Raw genomic sequence first — 26,656 nt, 5'->3', positions numbered from 1 at the left:
ATAACAAAAGGTAACAGGATAAAACAATCATGTAGAGGTAGTCTGCTTTGACACAAGTTGTCTTTTTTCATACCTTCATAAGAAATAAATATCCTTTTCAGAGTTTCTGAAAGTTTAAGTTCTGGAAAAATAATATCTGAGTTGTTTGTGGACATCCAGAGTGGATAATCATTTCTCCTTCACTTTTTAGGTTGTGGAAAGCAGGCAAGGAGATGGATAGCTTGGATAAAAGTAAACTCATATACCACTTTAGGCATACATGAAGGTTAGCTCTGAAGGAGACATTATCTCTGTGGAAAATGAGATATGGTTGACCTATAATAACAGCTTACAAGTCATGAAGCCCGAGCAATCATAGAAACTGTCCCATGTGTTAGGAATATCAGTAAGACTAATGAGCTGTACCAAATGGAGCAAAAGTTAAGTTTTCAAAAAGAAAGTTAACATCCCAAGAAGCTGCCACCTGTTTTCTAGGAGGCTTGGTGTGTAACATCCCTTTTATAAACATGTTAATATGTGATGCATTGAAAGGGGGGGGGATCCATGGGCAGGCATGCTGATATGGCCAACAAGTGTACCTTAACAGATGAATAAGAAAGGCCAGAGGATAATAACTCACATAAATATTGTAGAACCAGAGATATACTAGCCTTAAAAGGTTCTTGATTCTTCTCTTAGCATAAACTAGAAATTATTTCCATCTGCTAATATATGATTTCCTAGTAGCAGGTTTCTTTTCCACCATTGACACCTGTTGCACGTCCTCAAAATGAGGTGCCAAAAAAAAGTGTTAAAATTCTCTTATCAGGGCAGTTAACTGAAGTTGTTTCAAAATTACCCTGCCTTGTGTGAGTAGGTTCACTCTGTGGAGAAGCTTGTAAAAATTGCCATTGGTCATTTCCAAAAGAACGGAGATCAACTGTTGCTGAGCCAGAAGGGACTCGCCACAATGATCTCTGGAAAGTCCTTCTGAATTTTCAAAATGAACCTGAAAAGGTGGAAAAGCATACAGGAACATTCTTGTCCTACGAAATGAAAATGCATCTGTTTTTCTGGCCTTCTTGTATGAAGTCCTGGAGCAGAAATTTGTCAGTTGATCGTTCTGAATGGAGGCAAACAAAACTTTCTGAGGTGTCCCATACCACTGGATCAATTCCTGAAAGACCTCCAATTCAATTTTCATCTGTGAGAGTCTGTCCTCGTCCTGCTCTAATGGAATGTAAGCTGCCTGTGGAGTGAGATTGTGCTGAAAACTTATTTCACAGACTTCCATGACTAGTCTGCAAAGCGGTAAGATCTGGTTACCCCCCTGATTATGTACCACATTACTGTGGTGTTGTCTTTAACTGCTTGTAATGGTTCTTATGACCACAGATGACTGAGAGAATTAACAGCATTTATTATTGTCAACATCTTTCTTATATTTATGTGTTTTGGTCTGCCCATTTTGTTCTAAAGACTTCAATCTCAAGCAAAGTCTGAGACATCTTTAGTGACAGACTGGGATGGGGCTGGAAGGGACAACCAGAGGCCTTCATTCAGGTAAAACCGGTCTCTCCACCAAAGGAGATCACTTTTTACAAATCCCAAAACAGGAGTCTGGACTATCAGGGTATGGTGATGTTGGGACCATACTAATTTTAGGACCTACTGATTTTTTTCTCAAGTGGAATCCAGCCAAAGTACTTATGGGTGCCATGAAACCCAGTATCCTGGGAAATTCCCTTGCTGAGGTCTTGGTCTAAGCGGAAAAACTCAGGAATATAATGTGAAAGAAAAGCTCTTTGAACTGATGAAGCTAACAGACACACCAGAAAAACAATCCTGTTAGAAGAAGTCAAGCAAGTCACTTGGATGTCCTTCTGAAACCCCAGTCTAAGAAGGAGATCTCTCATCCAAGTGAGAGATTCCTAATACATTGAAAAAGACTCCACAAAGATAATTTAAATAAGGAAAAATATGAATAACTTGCAATCTGCAGCAGGCTATCACTAGAGGTAGATACTTTGTGAATACCCTTGGAGCAGTGGACAACCCAAATGGTAATACGGAGAACTGAAATCCGGACACAGAAAAACCTCAGGAAACATTTCAAATCTAGTGCTACAGGACTGTGGTGATAAACATCTTTTAAATACAGGGTCACTAAGAAATGTAAATGGGGAATGAGGGGTAACAGTTTGTGAAGGGTTAACATTTTGAACTCTGGAATTTTCACAAACTTGTTTAGAAAGGAAAGATCTGAAACTGGTCTCCATTAAGCTTATTTCTTTGGTACGAGAAACATTCCTGAATAAAATCCTTCCACTTTCTAAGAAGGAAGATCAGCTTCTAAAACACCCATCATTAGCAGATGCTGAATGAAAGGAGGGAAAAAGAAGTTTGATCTAGTGGAATAGGCAAGGGATGCCTTGAAAATGAGGGAGACATTTCCACTGCCATTTGCATTTCAGATGTCCAAGGCTACCTGTTGTCAAACAGAAATGGACAGACAGATTTTGGGGAAGAATTAAAGGCTAGCCAGAGTGGGTCTATAGACAATTATTTGGACTTGTTGGACTGTACTTGTTTCTGGGAAACCAATACCGACTCTTAGAAACCCCCTTGCCATTGTTTTTAAAAGTCTGCTTGCCAGCAGCTTGCTGTGTCTGCATATTTTTCATTTTATAAAATTGTGTAGAGGTAGCTATAAAACCATTTAACAAATCTGGAGAAAGAAGTCTGAAAAATGTGAGAAATAAGCTTCTCTCTCTCTCTTGTCGCATTTTGCAGACCTCCATAACAGATGGTCCAAAAACAACTTGTCTGTCCAAAGGAGGATTCAAGATTTCAGCTTTAGCTTCCTCAGTTAGGTTCTTTAAAAGCAAGTGCAAGAACTCACAAAAACGATACCAACTTGGCTGGAATTCAGCAATAAAGGCAACCGCAATCCTTTCTTGAAAATGTTTAATATATCCAACTCGGTACGAACACGACAGCAGGTAAAATTGCACACAAAACAGAAATGGATAAATCACCAATCTTCACATAAGTAACACCATTTACCATTCTGAACCAATACTTCAGAATGTTTATTGATTTGGTTGCCAAACATCATGCAGTGTTCCTTTAAGTTTCTGAGTCAGATTGGCGCCAAAATGTGTTTAAATTAAATTGTGAGTAACACTGAAAGTGTTCTGATGAAATTTGCATTTTGCAAATGAAAGCGCTTAACATCGGAGGGTGTTACTTATGTGAAGATTGGTGATTTATCCATTTCTGTTTTGTGTGCAATTTTACCTGCTGTCGTGTTCGTACCGAGTTGGATATATTAAACATTTTCAAGAAAGGATTGCGGTTGCCTTTATTGCTGAATTCCAGCCAAGTTGGTATCGTTTTTGTCAGTTAGGTTCTTTGTTTACAACCAAGCAAATCATTTCATAACTGTTCCAGAAGCAGCAGCTGCGGAAGAGGCATCATATGAATCATAAGCACACTTTAAAGAGTGTTTAGTCACTTGAGACACAGAATGAATAAGATTACATAAAGATGATTTCTCCTTAGAAGAAGCTATAACATTTCTCATACCCCCCCCCAAAAAAAAAGCAAGCATAAACTTTAATAAGAGTCTGACAACTAAGAATTTTGAAAATAAGTGCAGCAGGGAAATGCACTTTTTCACAAATCATTCAAAGGCTTTTCCATCCTTATCAGAGCGAATGAGGGAAAAGCATTTATTAGATGTTTATTTGCCAAGAAAATCACTGCTGAATCAGATCTGGGGTTAAAATAAAATATATATATATATATAAGACTGATGGACTTTACAAGATCTATCTGTTTTCTTAGGGATAGCAGACTGACTCTCTGGCAAATTACAGACTTCCTATGTAGAAAGAAAAAGAGGAATTGGAGTAGGTTCAGGAAAGTCCAGCAAGTTGTACTAAATCATATTACTTTACAGACAGTGGAACATCATTATGTTCCCATTGAAATAACTGATTCACTCTTGATATGGTTTCAGAAAAAGAAAATCCTTCTACGGGACTATCAGAAGAAACAATCTCGTCAGAGTCAGGGTTAGATACCGGAAGAGAAAACAGAAGTTTTCCCATACAACAATTTTCCTTGATACCTTGAAAATCTTCAGACGGTGAATAATTTCTTCTTCTCTTACCAAAGACATCAGAAATGGAAGGGTCCAGAGTTTGAACTAAACCCTGACCCAAGCCCAATAAATTGCTCCTGTACAAAGTAAAAGAGATAGGGGATGATAAATATGTAACTTTCTACTTCTTTTTGACAGAACTTTCTATACAAGCAGACTGACTTCTGACAGGCAAGTACTCCCTAGGGACATGCACCCCAGTTCAGCTAACCAGAGGGTTAATTCCTACTCCTTCTTCTGAGACCAACAAGTGTGGTTCTCTCTTTCCCGCCAAGGGCACTACAACAGCCATAGGGAATGTGTTTATGCCCGGTCCATAGCGACTCTAGGGACAACACCAGAGGAGCCAAGGAAAAAGAATAATGGTCTGATGAACCAGAACTGGCCACAGCAAACTTCAGCATCTGTGGATGAGGCATATTTGTGGCATGCTGAAAAGGCAAAGGCTATTTGGAAATTTTCTTCTATTTCTGACTGAAAAAAGGCAGAACAGATGGACTGGTAAGTTGTTCCATGGCGAAGGCGAAAATGATGCCTGAAACCTGTGTAAGACTGACAGAACTAGTTGGTGAAAAAGGGAAGTATTAAAAAAGTGAATGTGTCCACTGTAAAACACAGTGAAAAACATTTTAAACTCTTAACCCAGCCCTCAAAAGTAAATCAACACAAGTTTTACTTAGAAAAAAAAAAAAAAAGAAAGAAAGAAAGAAAGAAAAAAAATTCTACTAAAGTAGAAGTCACACATCACAGAAAAATTGACTATAATTCATATGACAGTCAATAAAAATACTGTTCCTAACTTAAAACACTGTCTTCTCTATATTAAACTTTCTAGCATCTCAATGCAGAGAAAGAGTCAAAATCCTGAGGCATGACTTAAGTAAGATATTACATATCTAATGCATAATAAAGATAAAGCAAGGCTTATGAAAAACAATAACAGCCATTTGGAGAAGTTAAAAATCTCCATTCAAGATAGAGATAGAGAGAGAGAGAGAGAGAGAGAGAGAGAGAGAGACCAACAAATGAACTTACTGTTAACTGAACAACCTGATATTAAACCAGATTATGATAATATATTTACAACAGTTGATCATTATGAAAAAACAATCGTACAACGTAAGCAAAAGAAACTTCTGAGAGACTTAACTGCTTATAAGTCTCATACTGCTTATGTAGTAATCATGGGCAAAAGAATTAACAAAAAAGATGGTTTTGGTAATAATTATTCTTCCATTAATAAAACCAATACTGATCATCCTAAGAAAAATATTTCCTTTAACACCACAGCCCCTTTAAATACATTGGAACATTCTACAAGAAATGATGTCACCTTAGAAGCTGAACATCAAGAAGGAACCAGTGGAAAATACGCTAACTTGTTTGAAACAGCTAATTTTCGTTTGGATTTTCCTGACTTACCTTTCATTCAACTAACACCAGTTTCACTTCAGCAGGCAACCACAACAGAGAAGGGGAAACAAAAAACCTGAATACAGGAAGAACGAATAACAACCACAATCGGGGAAGATGCAGAGGAAGAAAAACGATGATCAATATATCACAGATTGTGAGTTGTCAATTTTTGAAATTAATGAGCATCACATGAATGTATTATGACTAGGTTTTGGTTTCATACCAAGCCATAGGGAAAACTTAAAAAAATATTTTAGATTTAAAATTTTATATACGTAAATTGAATTTGCAATACATTTTAAAAGATGTTAAGGTTAATAAAACTTTTAGCAAGCTCTCAGTGTACAACCCACCACTGCATCATACCTTAAAAATGTTTGAATCTTTCTGTGACAAAGAAATAAGAAAGTATTTGGACATTAAGATCACAAGTCCATACTTTAATTTAACTATTGATGAACAGAAAGCATTAAAACAGTTGTACAATAAAAAAAAATTGAGATTCATGAAAGAGGACAGGGTGGGATGGTGATAATGGATATAGGACAATATCAAGAAAGTATAGAGAAAATGCTGAACAATGAAGAAGAATAAACAGAGGTTACTTTACAAGATGTTCATAGAAGTCAAAAATTCATCCACCATTGTTTATATGACTTATTATTGAACGGAGAGATAGACTATAAACGATACAACTTTTTATTCATAGAAAATCCTACTGTAAGACTATTGTTCGATATACCTACGATACATAAGAATCCTACTAACCCACCATTTAGACCGATAGTGCCTGCACCTAAAAGTGTGACAGAAGGTATTTGTTTTTTTGACTCTCTGTTTAACCCACTGATGAGACTACTTCCCTCCTACACACAAGATACCTGGGATTTTTTAGAGAATATAAGAGAATTTCAAAATGGATATCAATATAATCCCACTAAAAACTCTATGTATACAATAGATATTGTATCCCGTTTTACCAGCATACCTGAAGAATAACGAACGGAATATGTCTATACTTAAGTAAATATACTGATGTTAACAACCACATGATCCAGTTGTACTGTGCCTTATTAGAGATCTTATTACAGAATAGTTTCTTTGTATTCAACAACAAACACTACCAGCAAAGAAAAGGCATAGCTATGGGTGTAACAGTAGCCCCAGCATACACTAACATAGCATTAGGTTGGTGGGAGAAAGAAATTTTAACAGCAATAGGTTATTGCCAAAATGCCATTTTCTATGGTAGGTTCGTGGATGATCTGTTTTTTATATTAGAGGATGACAATGAGAATAAGTACAACATATGTACAAGTTTAAATTAAAGTTACACCTTTCTCAAATTTATAGAAGGTAACAATGGACAAATAGTTAACTTTTTAGTTGTCCAGCTAGAATGGAATTTAGTTCAAAGGTTTGAAAGTAGACTCCATAGAAAGAACACATTTTCTAATGGATATTTACACCAACATAGTAGTCATTCTAGTTTCAGTAAAAATAGTATACCAAGGGGACAATTCATTACAGCCTCACGTATGGTAAGCAATGACCAACAATTTTTAGAAGAAGTACAACATATCTCTTCATTGTTTCAAACTATAATAATGAACATTTAAAGAAGACTGTCCAAGAAATTACAAGTATGAGGGTACAACAGCTTGGGTCAATAGTTAAAAGTTAACAAGCATATACGTAATGGCTGAAGAAAGTATATCTAAGTTTAACTTGGACATGTCATTTGATGCACATTACATTAAGAACATTATAACCAACAAGTGGAAAATAGTCACAGGGAATAATGAATTACTTAGGATATTTGGTAAAGTAAAATAAAACAAAATGTAAAGTAAACCGGCACCACAACACTTGATAGTCGTGGGGTACATATAAATGTAACGGCTGTTCATCATGTAGGTTTATACATGAAGGTCCATATGTTTTGTTAAATCATATTTCTCAAACTATAAAAATCCCAGGCAGATATACTTGTGCTTCAGTATGAGGAGTATATATTAGTTTGTGTTCTGGTTGCAACAGTTTTTATGTGGGAATGACAACTAGGAGCCTGAGAAAAATAATAAAGGAGCCTGTTGATGCCATTAAGGTAAAAGACAATAAGAATGCTTTCTGTAAACACTCTCTTACTTTAAAGTTAATGGATTTTCTGAAGAAGTTGTTTTTACAAAAGCGGAAATTAAAGAATAAACTAAGCTAAAGCAGTCTTTTCGTCTTTCTGTGTCTATTTGTAGCAACTTAGAAAAATAAGCAAGAAGTCTACATTTGCTGTTTTACAACAGGTTTTAAAAGATACAAGAGGAGAGGACTATAAAAACCAGGTTGAAAAAGTAGAGACAAAGTGACAAATTAAGTTAAAAGCTGACTGTCTCCCTGATTTAAATGAAACAATTAATAATAAGTGTTTTTTAAAAGATCAAAAACTAAAAGGGGGTGCAAACAGGTAAAACTTTTACTAATTATTGTAGAACTGAATGTGTTTTTGATTGGATGATTATGTAATTGGGTATAGTATTTAATGACTTGGTTTTTAATACAATGGATTTTCTGAAGAAGTTGTTTTTACAAAAGCGGAAATTAAAGAGCAAACTAAGCTAAAACAGTCTTTTTGTCTTTCTGTGTCTATTTGTAGCAACTTAGAAAAATAAAAAAATTGAAACAATATCTAAGAACACCATCCTAAAGGCTAAGCAAAAGTACCATACTGTTCTATAGGAAATCCACAATTAAAAAAAAAAAAAACAAGAGAGTTTTGGTCAACAGTCAATAACCTTATAAAATCTGGTCATAAATCACAATCCTGTCAGGGCACTCAGAAATTCAAGAATATAACTGATACGGTAATAAAGAAAAGTTGGATTTATTTGCAGACCATATTATTGTATACCTGATAAAACCAGAAAAGGATATCTCAGTGTTCTGTAACATTATGAGACAGTTTCAAGTCTTCCTAGGATACAAAATTAATGAAGACAAAACAAAGGCTATAGCCGCAAACTAAGTACCCACACAAGAATTGTTTCAGCAATGCCAATATTTGTGGGGGGACATGATAAAATTATTTAGGGGTATGGATTAAAAAGGATTCTGTTATGGCAGCTAACTATATCTAACACAAGCGGAAAGCTATAATTCAAAGGGGAAAGGGTGATAATGAATCTAACTGTAATAAGCTGATCACTTACAATGTAGTGATCAGCTTATTACAGTGAAGTACCTTTTTTTTGTACTTCACTTGATGAGCTGAGGGGGTGGGAGACTGGTTCATAATACCAGCCCAGGGCCAGGACCAGGGCATTGGTTGAACCAGCTATGCTTCTGTTTACTGGAGAAAGCAATTTATGTTACTCTTTGACACAAAGGTAGATAAAGGTAGAAAATTGTTTGAACTAATAAACTACATACCTACAGCCATCTTATCCCCTCTGTCTGAAATACTTGAAAAATATATTCATGTACAGTTGATCAACTACCTAACACAGAACAAGTTACTTTCCATAACACAGTATGGATCTAGGCCAGGCCATAGTACAGACACAACATTATACTAACTTTCATAAACTGTATTTGTAATGGAACAATCAAGGAGAAATGTATGCATTCTTATCTTTAGACCTGTCCAAACATTTGATACAGTTTCACATTCCATACTATTACTTAAACTCAAAGAACTTGGCTTCTCAATCAATACAATTAACTGGTTTGAAAGTTACCTCAGTCACCAACAAAACAAAACATAATATGTACATTGGATTGTTCAGCTGTTATTTTTTAAACACCTTGATTGAATTACCACTTTAGACATAGGAGAAGATATGTTTATATACAAGAAAACAAACCATGTTAAAACATGTTCACAGTTACAAACCTTATACATCACAAATATTATTTTATACAATTATCAAAAATTCAACATTACAAAAATTAATCAATTCATATCTTCCCTTAAACCTCACCTCTCCTCCAAAACTTTGCTCTGCGTATATTGTTCCATCAGTTTCCATTTTCTATGTAATTTGTTCTTACTCTTTCCTAAAGATCCCACTTCCAGTTCTTTTATCTCTGTTACAGAATTTACTACTTCTGATACTGTTGGTTTATACTTTGATTTCCATTTTCTAGTAATTGCTTTTTTTGGCAGCCTCCAGAATTAAACTTAACAAGGCCTTACTATGCCTAGATAATTCAGAATAATTTACTTAGTTTCACCCATTTGCTCACCCATATTTCTGACAGAGTACTCTGTATGGGAATTTTGAAGTCTACCATCTAATTACAATCCCAAAACATATCTTTTGAGTTACTTCTTTCTTCCCCATCACACCTCCAACATTTGCCATCTACCTGAGGAAAAATTCTCTGCAGTCTGGTTGGAGTATAAAAATATCTATTCAAACGCTTCCAAGTAAAAATCCTAAATCTTCTAGACTTTCTTGCATATTTGGAAGCCAAACATATGTCATCCCATTGTTTCCTTGTGATTTGCTTATCCAATCTCTCCTCCCAATTTTTTCTAACCTCTCCTGATTGACATATAGTTATCATGAAATATTTTATATGTTCTATTAATTATCCCTATTTATCAGCAGTTTATGTTCTAGATTCAACTAAAATCTCAACCAGAGCAGGTCTTTCAATAAGGATTCCCCTATTCCCTTCTCTTTGCCTATAATCTGATCTCAATCCCTGACAGGGAAGGCAGTCTCTAGCCTACAGTCCAAATGTCTTCTTGGCCTCTTCCCATTCAATTAACATTTCCCTCTCTAGTTATTTGTCCCAATATCTTGGCTTGTTTTCCAGTTTTCTCTAGTAAATTCTAGCCCCCTCTTACCTATTCTCTGTACTGCTGATTGCAGTCATTCCTATTGGTTGAATCTCCTTTCTCCATTTACATATTGGCATAGTTCTTAGAATACTTTCTGCTACTTTATGAATATACTATTGTGTATGGCTGCTGTTATTCTCCTTAAGGATCTGCATCCAAAATACATCTGTCTCTTTATTTCTTCATCCCCCAACACCCACTTCTTCATCATCCCTTTCCACTCTGAATTGCAACTTTCTGCTTATGCTCTGTATATGAGCCTTAACTGTGTAGTTCCAAAATATCCCATCATATCAAATAATCCTAAACCATCTTGTTCTATTGGAAGGATCAACTTTTCCCACTTGACCCTTGTCCTCCTCCCCTTCCAGATAAAATCCTTCAACTCTTTATTAATTATTGTCCACAACTTCTTCCTAGTTGATAAAATATGCCTGACGTATATAAAACTAAAGGGACTAAAACAATTTTTCATTGCTTGTATCTTGCTATCCATATCCATAATCAAGAGCTTCCATTTTCTCAGCTTATGTATCATGTTTTGTTTAGTCTCTTCCCACATATCCTTAGCTGCCATAATGGAATCTTTTTTAACCCATACTCCTAAAAATTTCATTTTATCATTTCCCCATAAATATGGGTATTGCTGAACTAATTCCTGTGTGGGTACATAGTTTACAATTTTTGCCTTTGTTTTGTCTTCATAAATTTAAATACTGAAACAGCTGCCAAAAACTTAAATAATAAAAACAGTGTCACAAGCTTCAATATTATGACATTTACTATTGCATATATTTATAAATAAAGTGCATACAGTCTGTCAGCCAGCAAATCTAATTGAATATGCAGAAGCCAAACTAGAGTATTCTTATAATGAAACTGCAAGACTTGCAAGTAACCACATGAATCAAACATATTACTGCATAGCCCTTCACTCTCTTAAATGATTAGCACCATCTATTCCACTAGCCTATTCTCATGTTGACTGCTCACAGCACCCTGTATGCCCTAGACAAATGCCCTGCCATCAGTCAGTTATTAAACTGGTACAACCACCTCCCAAGAAATATGATCACTAAACCATTACCTACACATTTAAAAATCTAAAAAATCTTAATGGTGACTGTTCATACTTTGTATAAATTGCTAAACTGTGGGACATGATGATAGCAGATATCAAAAATACCTTCATCTCATGTTGAGCTTAAAAGATGTACTTCTAAAGAAAATAGTCACTCACTTGTAACCAGTCCTTTACCAAACACCCCTTCTTATTCAAAACAGATCCAGTATGTAATTTACAATCTTGATGAATTCATACCTATCAATAAAACAGTCCTGACCTCGTACCAACCCCATTATTAAGTCCACTCCTCATGCAGTCAAATCAAACAAATAACACAGAATTCTCACAATTTTACCATAATAATATCACAGTTACAGGTCTCAAATGAATGTAACTGTTTGGAGAAAATATTTGTTTTTTGTGTGCTAAAATTACAGTGGGAGTTAAGTACATACATTGTAAAATAATACTGAATGTTGTATTGATGTATGTGAGTCTTATATGCTGTATATAAAAAAGTTATGTACTTACCATAACATTCCATCTGTGTTGGCCATTTTTATTCTTCCTGAACAGATGAGTTTGGATCCAACACTCAGATCCGACTGGGCCTTTACACTAGATTGTGGCCTCCAACAAACTCTTGAGCTCTTTTCCTACCCATAAGGCACTATGCCTAATGTCCCTCAGATCCTATTTACAGCTTGAGAGAGAGAGAGAGAGAGAGAGAGAGAGAATATAAAATAATTCTCATAACTGGAATTCAACACAAGGGACAGATAGTGTCCTTAAAAGTCTCACTCCTCTACATGTCATTTGTGAGAAATGGAGGGGGATGGGGGTTGGGGAGTCGAGGAAGAATGAAAATGGAAAACTCACACAGAACATTATGGTAAGTATATAACTTCTTTTTCTGATGTTGTCAATTTTTATTCATTCTTCAACTAATGGGACAGAGTCCCCAGCTACCTAAATTCCTGGATGCACTCTAAGGAAAATATTCCTGAGTACAGTTGAGCCAAAGGCCGCTCGAGACCAGATCTAGTTTGTAATGAGTGATAATGGTATGATGATTTGACCAAGTTGCAGGGATGGATGATTTAGATTGGAACAAAGTGGAAGTAGCTTTTGTTGGTTTTGGTAATGGGAGATTCAGTTTGCTGAAGAAAATGAATTGCAATCCATCAGCCTTCTGGCTAGAGTTATCGTTGTAACTAATTCACCCAACTTGTTACGTGCAAAGGGAACACAGCTGGTCTGTTTTTCTAATTTCTTTTGTTCTTTGCAGCTAGATATGTAATTGCCTATGAACATCCATTAATTGCAACATATATTCTCCTTTATTTGTAAAGTTTGGGAAAAATACTGGCAGGTTAATGGCTTGATTAATGTTGGATTCTGACAACACCTTAGGGAGGAAGGAAGCATTGGTACGTAAGGTGACCCTATCCTTGTGGAAAATTAAGTATGGAGGCTTAGAAGATAATGCTTGAAGTTCTGAAATTCTTCTAGCAGGGCACCTTTCAAAAAAGCTTTGCACAGTTTAGAGGAAGCCAGGGAAGAATATTGAAACCCCACATGAAAGGTAAAGGTGGCTGCGAGTTGAACTTTAACTGTAGATGAACTAGCACCCTCATTAAATAAGCTCGTAAAAATTCAAGAACAGCATGAACTGGGGCTGAGAAGGTGGTCTGTCTTATTCTGCTCTGCCCAGTAAACAAATCTTTTCCATTTACATTTGTACAGTTTCCTTGTAGTGGTTTATAGGAAGATAGTATAGAACGGACAGGTAAAGAAACCACAGGATTCCTGGTTATTAATGGAACTGGAGAAATCATGCAGGCAGAGAAAAAAGCTAGCATATTATTTTAAGGAAAAATGTTTAACTACAAATTCAGAAAAGAAACACAGTAGTAAAGGCCTAGCAACAATGGTAGTAAGAGTACACTATCTAGTGTATTAAAGTGTATAAAGGTAAACAGAGGTGAGCGACAGTCAGTAAAGGGAATAAACCTTTTTAGCGAAGAAGGAAATGTATGAAAAGCTACGCATTTAAAGAGTAAATCTGAAAAAAAATTACTTATCTCAATGAAATAGTCTGAGAGCAAAGGCGACAATGTCTAGACATGTAAACAGCAAAAGATACCTAAGGGACGTTAGGCATAGTGCATTATAGGTAGGAAAGGAGCTCAAATGTTTGTTGGTAGCCAAGAGGTAGTGTAACGGCCAAGTCAGATCTGAGTGTTCTACAATTTCCATTTTTTTCTATGTAATTGACTAACACCCTTTTCTAAAGATGCTATATACACTATGTTGAAATAATATCTATGAGTTCAATATGTTGTTAACACTATTTATATGTATGTAGCATGGTAATTACCTGTTAAGTTATATAGCCCTGAGTGTTACATAGTGCATTTTTACTGTTATCTCATACAAATGTACATAATGTGATGCTTTTCTGCTGGACCTCGGCTGAAATTTATCTTTGCCCTGTTGGAATTTCTCAGTAAACAAAGACAAACAAATAAATAAATACACTGAGCTATCCGATCATGTTGATATATTTGGCACTGAATGAAACTTAAAAGTTTTAGATATATGTAATCTGAATCTGATTTTTTTAAAGTTTATTTTCTTTTCATGTACGTTGTTTTTATAATGACTTGTTAAGATAAGTGACAATTTATAATTAGGTTTTGATGTTAAGTTTTGCTGTATAGTCATTTTGCAATTTTAATTTCTAAACATGAATGTCTACATTAAAACAAGTACTGCATGCATTTTCAATATTATTTTGCAGTTGTGGTGCTTACCAAGGCATTCGGTCTGTGAAGAACTGACAGTAAAGCCTGTATTGCATTCACACCTGAAACTGCCGACTGTATTGATGCAACGGCCATTTGCACAGATACCAGGCTTGGTTCGACATTCATTGACATCTAGATAAAAAAAAAAAAACTGGTTAGTTTTAATGAAACATCTGACATTTCTTCTACAACATTCTTCCTTTAATCTCATCAAGAACAAAGTACTACTACTACATTTATAGCCTGGACTCATTCAGTTTCTTGTTGCCTAAAATGGAACAAAGCTCAGAAGCTTGATATTATAATCATTATAAATGATGCACTTTCATGATTCCTTTGTTTCTTAATGCTACTGTTGAAACTGATACTGCAGAAAGTTAACTTCTAGGCTGATTTTCAAAAGGTCTGCAGAGCAGCACAGACAAAACCATACAGAAAAGAAACTTACTGCCAACCGGTTAAAGACACTAGAAAAGTAAAGACGTCAAATGAATAAAGTACACAAAGTTTTGCAAGTAAAGCCAAACAGCAGGAGATAACACTGGACTACTACACTAAGAAAACTATGTGTAGAATTAGAAAATGTACACAATGGTGTACTACATTCTACAAGCTATGCTGCAAACAACATAAGCCACATAAATCACATTTTTCACATGGCCCAACCAGGGCAAAAGAAAATATTTATTTATTTATTTTATTTATTTTATTTTACATTTGTTAACCGGGGGTGTCTGACTGAGCCGAAAAGGCCCTTTTTCAGCAGAGGCCCGGGGAGAAAAGCTGCACAAAGAAAAATTACAGACACATTTAGTTATTTAGACATGATCAGTATACACACAAATTACAAGAGACATGTTTTTACAGTGTTATGTGACACATCAACAGTTACAGTGGAGAGAACAAACAAAAAAATATTAATTTAAAAATAAGGGTAGTTAACAGATTTGTGGTGTACAGCTGAAATTTGGAACATAGTTAGAATACATACGTAGTACACAGGTACAGTACATACACAGTAGATTAGCCAGCGTTTGTAAGATTGAAAACTATTATCTAGATTTAGTATGTATACGTTATCTGCTTTCGCTAGCCTGGGGAATCATGGCACTGCCAACTTTGCTTGAGATGTTGCCTGATGAGGTCTTTAAAGGAGGCTTTGGATGATGTATTTTGAATGCTAGTAGGGACAGAGATCCATTTTTTAGCCACTGAACTACTATATAGTGCATCTTCAAAGCTATTATAGCTGTTGGTGACTTCTAGTAGTTTGCTTGATGATCTAAGAGGCCTTTTGGCTGAGTGATATTGTACTAGGTTTTTGAGGGCAGGACACTTATTGGGGAGGTAATAGATAGAATGACAGAAGCAGAGCTGATTGTAGGTTAGGAGGTTGGGCAGTTCAAGCCAGTGAAGCTGTCTCAAAGCAGTACAGTGATGAGTTCTATATGAGCAATTTGCAGCAAAGCGGGCAATTCTGTTATAGCAGGCTTCCATTTTGCTTAGTTCAGTTTTGTTGAGATTAGTCAGAATGGGAGATGCATAGAGTAGGGTGGATAGAAGTTGGGAGCGAGCAATGGCTGATTTTCTGTTGTTGGTAAGAAATGGTTTGATATGGTAGAGTGATCCCAGTTTGGCATTTACTTTTTTAATAGTTAAGTTGAGATGACTATCAAATTTTAGGTGGGAGTCTATGGTTATTCCCAATAGCTTAGCCTGTGCCACTGGAGTGATTGGAGTAGCATTTGTGGAGTAGATAGTGAATTGACTGTTAGTGTTTTTGTTAGAACTGGTTATAATCATAAGCTGAGTTTTCTTTGGAATGAGGATAAGTCGGGCTTTGGTTAGGTAGTTTTCAACGTCAGAGAATGCTAGTTGAGTTGTTTGCAGGAAAGTGGGAATGTTTTGTGCAGCACAGATTAAGGTAGTGTCATCTGCATACTGAATGACAGATGCATGCTGTGTGGAGGTATGGAGGTCATTTGTGAAGACTGTGAATAGTAGTGGTCCTAAGATAGAACCCTGTGGGACTCCTATAGTTATGGGCAGCTGAGGAGAGAGAGAATTTTCCCATTTCACAGCTTGGTACCTGTCAGTTAAGTAGCTTTGGAACCAGGTAAGAGTGGAATTTGATAGGTGATATTGGTTTAGTTTGTTTAGCAGGATTTGGTGTGAGACTGTGTCAAATGCTTTGGACATATCCAAAAAAAGAGTTGACATCTGTAGGCCTTCATTTTTGAGACGGTTTACTGTGTCTGTAAAGCAGAGGAGGGCTGTGGTGGTACTATGGGCAGGTCTGAAACCATGCTGAGTAGGTGACAGGATGTTGCTGTCTATGAGATAGTTTATCATCTGGGTATGGATGCATTTTCTAGGATTTTGGCCAGGGGGGAGAGTAAAGCAATGGGTTTGTAGTTATTAAGTTCAGTGGAGGTCCCACCCTTATGTATGGGTGTAACATAGGATATTTTCCAGAGTTTGGGCACGTAGTTTTCAACAACTGATCTGTTTATGAGAGTGGAGACTGGGATAGCAATAGCATCTGCTGTGAGTTTCAATAAATAGCTGGGGAGTAGGTTGGCTGCTGTTGATGAGGTTTTTAGTTTGGTGAGCATGCTTTTGATTGAAGTGGTAGAAACTGTTTTGAGGGTAAAACTTGTATTAGTGTTATTTGTGTTGGGGGGGATAGTGAGGAAGAAACTGTCCTGTGATACTAAGGACAGAATTGAGTTCACAAAGTGGGAGTTGAATTGTGTTTCAATGGGAACTTTAGTGTCAGGGGTGGTTGGTTTGGGGGTAGCCTTTTGGGTGGATTTTAGTAGCTGGTTTACATTTTTCCAAAATTTTTGGGGGTTGTGTTGGTATTTAGTTTGTAATGTTGTGTAGTAGGATTTTTTGTCCAGCCTAATGCATTTTTTTGCACGGTTGCTAAGATCTTGGTACTTAGTTAGGCTTTGTGCTTCTTTGTTTTTTTGATAGTAAACCCAGGCAGTGTCTCTGGACTTAAGGATTTGTTTGGTTTCTTTACCGAGCCAAGGGTTTGTAGAGGTTCTAACCTTGATTTTTCGCAATGGAGCGACAGTGTCTAGGTGTTGTAGAAATGTTTTGTTGAAATATACTACAGCCTGGTCAAGTGGGAGGGTTTTTAGGGGGGGGGGGTCCAGTCACAGTTACAGAGTAAAGTGTTGAGGACCTCAGGAGAGAATTTTTTTGTGTTTCTAGTGGATATATAATTAGTGGTTTTGCATATGCTTGTTCTACTATTTATAAAGTATATTATGTTGTGGTCACTTAAGGTGTCTGGGAGACTGCCTGTGTGAGGGTACCATGTGGGTTTGTTAGTTAGGACCCAGTCAAGGATGGGTTCCCTTTTAGATTTTTTATCACATCTAGATGGAATTTGGACTAGCTGCTGGTAGCCATGGAGATTTGCTAGATTACTTGGTGGTACTAATATACAGGTGAACCAATCTAGGTTGAAGTCGTCCAGAATAAGGGTTTCTTGTGAGTATGTGGAAGAACACCAGGATAAGAAGTCTTCAAGGCTAGCAGGTGTATTACCAGGTGGAATATAGATCACAATTGTGGTGATGACCTTTTTATGTTGAAGTTGAAGTTGCAAGATAAGTATGTCCCAATTATTGGGGGAGGGGTAGAAGTTTGGTAATTGACAGACAGTTAAGTTGGACTTGTACAGTAAGGCAGTTCCACCCCCTTTACGAAGTGGTCTGTCTTGTCTAATGATATTGTAGCCGGTAGGGAGAACTTCTGAGTTAGCTATGTTTTTATTTAGCCAGGTTTCTGTTAAAGCAACTATGTCTGGGGAGTAGTGTGCTATTGTGGCCTGGAGTTCAGGTATTTTATTTTTGATACTTCTAATATTAATATTTAGCATTAAAAGATGGTTGGTTTTGCTGCTGTTGTTGATTTGCCCAGGGATGAAGAAAGTGGGGGTGTTATGTTCTGACATTTGTGTTGGAGCAGTTTGCGTTGGACAGGATGGATTTGGGCCTGGGTTGGGGTGGATATCCCCACTTATAGTGAGCCTGGAGTTAAAATGGTTATACAGATGTTGGAGTTTGGTGAGGAGTGTGAGAAAGTATTGTGTTTTTTTGGAGTACGAATGAGAGCATATGTGTTTAGTTCTGAATTGGTCCGTTATGTAGTTCTTGAATAATTGTGGGCAGATATTATTATAATGTGTGGTGTCTGTATATGAGAGTGCATAATGTAGTGTTGTGCTACTAAGTTTAGGGATATTGCTAGAGTGATAACTTGTGGTGTTGTAAAGAATTATGAGAAGACAGACTAGACTTAAGTTGTGTGATAGTCATGGTTAGAAAGTTTAAGTTGGTTCTAGGTGGGGGGGTCTGAATAGGAATTATAGGGTTGCACTATATGTGGATGGGGAAGTAGTGTGGGTGAAGTAAAAAATGCCTAGTGGGAATGAGAGTGATTGGGAGTATTTTGTGTGGAGCAAGTTGGTGTGGTATAATGTGATATGACTTGAGGAGCTGTGATTGGTGGAGGTGATGTGAGGGTGAGCTGTGGGTGTGGCTGTGATTACTATAAATGGAGAGGTAGTGGGGGTGGGAGGTAATAGGGGGCAGGGCAGGGGAGCGGAGAAAGCCCTTGAGTTAGCGAGGGCGAACGGAGTGCGGCAGAGCCCACCAAGACAAAAGAAAAAAGTAAGTATTACTTTACAAATCTGAACACTTTAAACAAATTCCAGAGGTCTAATGGCTTACCAGCAAGCAGAATGTAATTGCTGAAGAGCACTTGTGTCCTGGTGGGAGACTAGAAATTTAAAGATGGCTCCATGCTCAGCAGGATTCTAATATAGACTTAGTATTGGAGGAGGGAGATAGCACAAGGGGTGTAAACCAGGTGGAAAGCAAAGAAACCAGAGAGGCAATCAGTGGAAATCAGTGAAGGCCTCAGAGGGGGTATGTAATAATTCAAACTACCTGTAAAGTGAAGGAGAGAAGAGACAGCAAAGTTTATTAAGGTTGGGAGTGTGTCTTCACATTGACTTGCTGATTAGTAACCAGTTTGTGCTCAGATTAGAGTAGGGAGATACATTAGCAATGAAGGGGAATGTATAGAGATGCAAATAAACAGGTGGGCCTCCAAGTGATAAAAACTAATGCAGAAAGCACTGAGAGGGCTGCTTGATGGTTAATTTAGTCACAGGGATGTGAAGTAAATGTATACTGTCTATTGGAGAGTTAGGATTACTATGCTAGCTGGAGGGGGGAGGACACAAGGCTACAACAGTCAGTTTTATTAGCAAGCTGCAAACTACTAAGAAATACTGCTAATGTAATAGCTTCACTCTCATAAAACATACAAGTAGAATGCCTGGGTGGACTGACCCTGCTCTTGAGGCTCAAAATGTATATCCTTGTTTAGCTTGCAGTACGGATTCCTTCTTATACTGTATGGGTGGAGTGGTAGCCGCAGACTACAGATTTGCTTGAGTGTGCTCCTGCTCTTGAGGCTCAAAATGTATATCCTTGTTTAGCTTGCAGTACTGATTCCTTCTTATACTGTATGGGTGGAGTGGTAGCCACAGACTGCAGATTTGTTTGAGTGTGCTCCTGCTCTTGAGGCTCAAAATGTATATCCTTGTTTAGCTTGCAGTACTGATTCCGTTGTATACTTTATGGGTGGAGTGGTAGCTGCAGACTGCAGATTTGCTTGAGTGTGCTCCTGCTCTTGAGGCTCAAAATGTATATCCTTGTTTAGCTTGCAGTACTGATTCCTTCGTATACTGTATGGGTGGAGTGGTAGCCGCAGACTGCAGATTTGCTTGAATGTGCTCCTGCTCTTGAGGCTCAAAATATATATCCTTGTTTAGCTTGCAGTACTGATTCCTTGTTATACTGTATGGGTGGAGCGGTAGCCGCAGACTGCAGATTTGCTTGAGTGTGCTCCTGCTCTTGAGGCTCAAAATGTATATCGTTGTTTAGCTTGCAGTACTGATTCCTTCTTATACTGTATGGGTGGAGTGGTAGCCGCAGACTGCAGATTTGCTTGAGTGTGCTCAGCAAGCAGAATGTAATTGCTGAAGAGCACTTGTGCCCTGGTGGGAGACTAGAAATTTAAAGATGGATTTAAAGATAAATATGAGCACACATTTTGTATGGTAGCAATGTGGTGGCAGATATAAGAGAAACACAAAGTGCAAAGCACGGCTACATCAGGCGGGGAAGGAGAAATGGCTTGGGAGAAGCAAGCAGAGGTACATAGAGAGAGAACAGGAGAAACAAATAATCTATCTGAGGTGTGCCTGACAGGATATAGAATGTATTTTTTGTGACAGTGAACCTCCATTTTTTCTTCTATGAATTAGAAAAGCAGTGGTTGGAAAAATAAGGCATATAGGGAATTGAAACCACAAACATATTAAGAAAAATAAACTAAAAGACAAAAAAGGGAACATACAGAGAAAAAGAAGTATAACTTTGAAGAAGTACAGAACTAACTCAAAAAACAAGTCACCCTGGTGGAATCACAAAATCAATAGGCTGTATAACAGATGGAAGAAAATCATGGCAAAAATTAGGAGGTACAGCAGGAGGATTACAGCACTCTCATCAAACTAAACAAACAACTTACAGGACAAAAAAGTCCACCAAAGTCAAATTTGAGGTAAGTCTGGCCTCCCAGGCCAAGGACAAAAACAAAGCATTCTTTAGTTAAGTCCACAACCTCAAAGGCAATACACAATTGTGTGCAGAGCTCATTGTAAATGGAGCCACCTATAATGAGCCAGAAGACAAAAGAAAAACACATAGCTGATAAATTCAGCTCCAACTTTACCCCTCTATCCCCCTCAACCTTCACTAAGAAAATATCATCATATATAACTCTCCCTACTATCACTGGGGAACAGGTTCTTAATGCTCTCTCTAAGACCAAGAACACTGCATCAATGGGCCTAGGCAATATCCCAGGATGCCTTCTAAATAGCATGAAACATGACCTATCAGGGCCTCTGGAATTACTATTTAACTGTAGCCTCCAAATAGGTTTCATGCCTCATGAATGGAGAAAGGCAACAGTCACCCCTCTGCACAAAGGTGGGCCATCTACAGACCCATAAGTCTCACTAGTCTTTTACGTAACGCCATGGAAAGAATTATCATGGAGATGATCACCAGAGATATAGTAAACCTCCAGACACTGGACCAAACTCAATTTGGTTTCATCAAGGGCAGATCATGCCTACTCAACCTGGTGGACTTCTTTGAGAAGGTCACCAAAGCAATGGATGAGGGCAAAATTGTTCACGCTGCCTGCCTTGACCTGGCCAAGGCATTTGACACAATACCCCACTCGGGCATTGTTGACAAACTCAAGAGGTTAGGTACAAATCCATATGTCACCCAGTGGATAGCCAACTGGCTCACAGACAGAACCCAGGAAGTTAGAATTGAGGACTCCATCTCTGCAATGAGGCCAGTCACAAGTGGAGTACCTCAGGGATCAGTCCTTGGATCGCTCCTTTTTGGCATTTACTTCTCAGAAGTCAAGGCCAATGTCAGTGGTATCTGGCTGACTAAATGTTCAGATTATTACAAATTAGGAGCTGTCATTGAATCTCACACTACACAAATGTTCTCCAGGAGGGGCTGACACAGACAGATAACTGGTGTCAGAGCCATGGACTAAAACTAATGCCAAGAAACGCATAACAGTATCTTGTGGGAAGTCATCCATACCTGGTAACTATCATATTGACAACACACCCCTTACAGTTGGCCCAGTAGTCAGGACTTAGGGACAGACATAGATAGTAATCTAGCCTTTGACCATCATGTGTTTACAGTAGTGAGGAAATCATTCTATATTGCACAACTTATAAACAAAGGTATGGCATCTAAGTCCAAGGAAGTCATTGTTTCACTGTATTTGACATTCATCAGAGCTATCATTGAGTAAAATGCCCCCTTTGGTACATACCTAACCAGGCATATCCAACAACTAGAATGTCCACAGAGATTCCTCACTAAAAGAATAGAGGGTGTAAGTAAAATGTCCTATGCAGACCGCCTCAAGGCCCTATGCTTGTATTCTGTCTCCTACAGGCTTTTGAGGGGAGATCTATGCCTGGCATATAGAGCATTGTCAGACCCCACTCTGATGGACCTCCTACATATCCAAAAAACAAACGGCACCAGAATTACCCGTTCTAAAGACTTAAACCTTGCTTGTGATATAAATAAGACCTGCTGGAGATATAGGTATGCATCCCAGAGACTACCCCGTCTAAGGAACAGGCTCCCCATCCATGTGAAGCAGAGTTCCTCTCTAACCCAATTCAAGTGCAACTTGGACAACTGGATGGGAAACTGGAAATTCATCCCTGGTTTGGCAATTATGTCTCCAATGGACACAGGTAACCTGTAAATGGTTCATGTCCCAAACCCATACTTATACTTATCATGGGTATCAGAACTTGTCAAAGATTTGGGATGCATGGCTAGGCTTAAAAAGGCCCTTGTGGTCATTAGCCTAGTAAACACCTATGAACCTATAAAAAGAAAAGCAAACAAAAGAGTCATGACACCTACAGAAGAGCCAACAAGAAGGGTAAGCACAGAAACAAAGGAGGGAGAAAGGGATGACTGGAAACAAACCAGAGAATGCATAGAACACAGGAAGATGGTTTGTTTGCACTGACCATGAATATGAAATATAGATATGCCAATGTGGAAGAGGTACTCAATATGAAAATTACACGCATTCATGTAACCAGAATAACAGTCACACAGACCAATACTATTATGCTTGTCCAAACTGCCAACACAAGCCGTTGCATGTGCACAAAATATCCTAAGATCTGTATCACACAGATTCAAAAGCAGAGCTAGTTAGAAATGTAATGTAATTGGTGTTAACAATAGCCTTGGCAACCACGCTGTCTATAAATGTATGGTCAGTACAAACAGACATGAGAAAAGAGTGGACAGCCAGAACAGTTTGCTTATCTTGTAAAAAAATATATATATCATGTAGACATTGTTAAATTGTTTCTTTTTATACATGGGGTAAAAAAAATATATAACATTTATTCTCATACAAAATTAACATTCTAATGCACAGCATAATTCTAGTAGAAATGTCACAATATTTATGAAATAATTCTAAAGAAATATGTAATGATATTAAAATTATTTGTTTGAACAAATATTTTACTATTATGTAACAACAAACATAATTTTAAGTGTGGAGAAGTATTAATATAGGCTAATGGCACAAGAACAGTTTGCTTATTTTGTAAAAAAAAATATCATGTAGACATTGTTAAATTGTTTCTTTTTATACATGTGGAAAAAACGATATATAACATTTATTCTCGTAAAAAATTAACATTCTAATGCACAGAATAATTCTAGTAGATATGTCACAATATTTATGAAATTCTGAAGAAATATGCAATGATATTACAATTATTTGATTGAACAAATATTTTATTATTATGTAACAACAAACTTAATTTTAAGCATGGAGAAGTATTAAAATAGGCTAATGGCACAAAAACCTTTACAAACCGAGCCAATAATACCCATGATATGACAATGTTATATCTTAATTCCCCAGATATGGGTTGGGGTGGTATCAGGGTACTAGGTTTTTGGGTGTTGGAGTCCTGAGTCATTTAACAGACTTCCTCTGTCCATAAGGGACAGTACCCCAGGAATAATATACTGTTCCCATCCATTTATCCAAATTCTTTTGAAGAGAGTAAGGGGTGTGCTTTATTTTATGAAGCTGGGAAGTTTATTTCATAAACAAGGTATCCTTTGGGATACAAATCTGTCTCTTTCTGTTAGAGTCATAAATAAGGTTCAAGTCCATGGATTGCATTACCCTTGCATAATTTTTCTTGCGAATATATAACATTTTCATCAGGGCTGGATCAGAGAATGCTCTGTAGGTCAGGCATTAGTCCTCTTTCAATAAATGATATGAGATGGAGTAAAGGGATATGGCCTTTAGTCAGTCTGCATAAGACATATGTCTTACACTTTGTATTATTTTAGTGAGAAACCTCTGGGACCACTACAATTGGTGAAAGTGCCTGGTTAGGTACATGCAGAAAGGAGCACTGTACTTGATTATGGGCCTGATACGGGCCAAGTACAATGGCAGTATGCCTTCCTTTGATCTTGATGCCATGCCTTTACTTATAAGTTGCGCAACACAGAAGGATTTCCTCACTACTGTAGCTACCTGGTGGTGAAAGTTTAGGTTACTATCTATCTGTGTTCCCAGGACTCTCATCACTGGGTCTACTTTTATGGGTGTGCAATCAATATTATAATTTTCAGGGATATCTGATTTACTGAAGGATATGATTATGCATTTTTTAACATTTAGTCTCATACTGTGGTTTTGGAACCAGCTGTTTGTCGTTTTTTAGGCCTGTTTGCAGGATGTCAACATTGTTTGGGGATACAGTGATCACTCCCAGCTTACATTCATCAGCAAAATTGTTAAGCCAGAGGCCCCAAACATAGGTCTTCACTTCAGAGAAGTATATACCAAACAGGAGAGGTCCCAACACTGATTCCAGTGGGGCACCACTGCTAACAGATTTCATATCGGAAGTAGATTCGACTATCCAGACAACATGTGTCCTGTCAGTGAGCCAGTTGGCTATCCATGTGATGATGGAGGGGTTTATGTCTAACTCAGTAAATTTGTCTATGATCCCCAAGTGGAGGATTGTGTTGAAAGCTTTGGCCAGGCCTAGATACGGGGTGTGCACTGTGGCCTGGATGACTTTCTCGAAGAAGTCTATCAGACTGAGCAGGCAAGGCCTCCCTTTGACAAAGCCAAATTGGGTCTGGTCCCATTTTTGGAGAGTTCCTATGTCATTATTCATCAGGTCCATCATAATTATCTCCATGGACTTGCAGATAAGACTGGTCAACTTATGGGTCTGTAGTTCCCTGGATCAACTGATGTGCCCCCTTGTGCAGGCGACTGTTGCAGTCCTCCATTCCTCTGGGACAAAGCCTGTTCAGAGGCTGTGGTTGAAGAGGATTTCTAGTGGCTCTGATACATTCTGTTTTAAGCTATTTAAGAAGCCTCCTGGAATGGTGTCAGGACACATGGAGGCTGTCTTTTTGGCTTTAGCAAGTGAAGTAAGGATCTGTTCTCTCGTAATGACTGGTAAGGGGATGGTTGTGGGTATTTGGGTGTGTTAGGAGGTGATGGGGGGTGGATTGAACCAACTTGTTGGCCAGCAGACTTGCTGTAATTTCAGGCTGCGTGTAAATGTTGCCATTCATGATTAGCGTGGCACATTACTGAGTGTTTTCCCTGATGATACAAACATAATTAAAAAAGCCTTATGACTATCTTTCACCTGGGAGGCTATCTTTGCCTCATAGTTTGCTTTGGCAGATTTGACTAGCTCTCTAATTTGTTTGTTTAGACTGGTGAGTGTCTTTTTGAACAAATTTTTCTGTTCCTTCTTGGCTTTGGAAAGTATTTTTTTCTTTTGCTGAACAGCCTATTTATGTTAGGGGTCCACCAGGGTGGTTTATTTTTGCCAGTAATCATTTGACATGCAGGTTTGAATGTGGTTGTACAATGCTTTTGTATACAGCTCAGAGAAGGCCCCAATGTCATCCGAGTTCAGAGGGGCTTGAAAGTTTAATAAGCTGTCACTTAGTTTGAGGTAATCGGACTTAGCAAAGTTCTTAACAGGTTTGGAGCTTGATGAGGTTCTAGGTTAGTTTTAATACAAAAGGAAATCATTTTTTGGTCAGATCTTACCAGGGAGGAGTTAATGCACAGGAGGGAGCAACCTTCTCCCATGTTTTTGAGTACTAGGTCTAACATATTTGTACCTCTAGTTGGTGAGCTAACTAGTTGCTCCAGGGCGTTTGCATTGACAAAGTCCAAAAACCTCTGAGCAAGTGAATTATGTGTGATGTAAGTCTCCCAGTTTGTGGAAGGGTATTTGAAGTCACCCATAAGTATACTGTTAGGCAGAGTGTTAAGGGATTCCAGTAGGTTTATGTAGGAGGTGAGGTTTTCTAGACTCATGTTAGGGGATCTGTAGCTAGCAAAGATATGAAGAATATGATAAGGGGTTGTACCTATGGTTACTTGGGCAAGGAGTAGCTCAAGTGAGTCATATTGTAGGACCAGCCTAGTAGTGTACTTGTCCATTATGAACACTGAGATGCATTCTCCCTTTATGTTATTCTTAGCTAAGGGTGATCAAAATGTATGAAAGGCATTATAGACTTTGATTCCCAGGATGCTTTCTATGGTTTTGAACCATGTTTCTGTGACTGCACATATGTCTGCATTCTCCAGGGACAGCAGTGTTTCCAGGGGGTGGAGAG

The 26,656-nt window shown here is 37.7% G+C and overlaps 1 protein-coding gene across 3 annotated transcripts in view; it reads right to left on the bottom strand.

The window, feature by feature from the left end:
- Positions 1-26,656, bottom strand: part of FBN1 (fibrillin 1) — a 4,097,759-nt gene that overhangs the window by 532,939 nt on the left and 3,538,164 nt on the right. For all 3 annotated transcript variants that reach the window (XM_044077620.1, XM_044077621.1, XM_044077622.1), the window contains exon 57: positions 14,289-14,414. In XM_044077620.1, the coding sequence (XP_043933555.1) occupies positions 14,289-14,414 (126 nt within the window). The remainder of the gene's footprint in view (positions 1-14,288; positions 14,415-26,656) is intronic.

The sequence above is a fragment of the Protopterus annectens genome, chromosome 7.part0, assembly GCF_019279795.1.
Source record: "Protopterus annectens isolate FY-2018-M chromosome 7.part0, PAN1.0, whole genome shotgun sequence".
NCBI lineage: Eukaryota > Metazoa > Chordata > Ceratodontiformes > Protopteridae > Protopterus > Protopterus annectens.
This window is presented reverse-complemented; position numbering and strand designations above follow the sequence as displayed.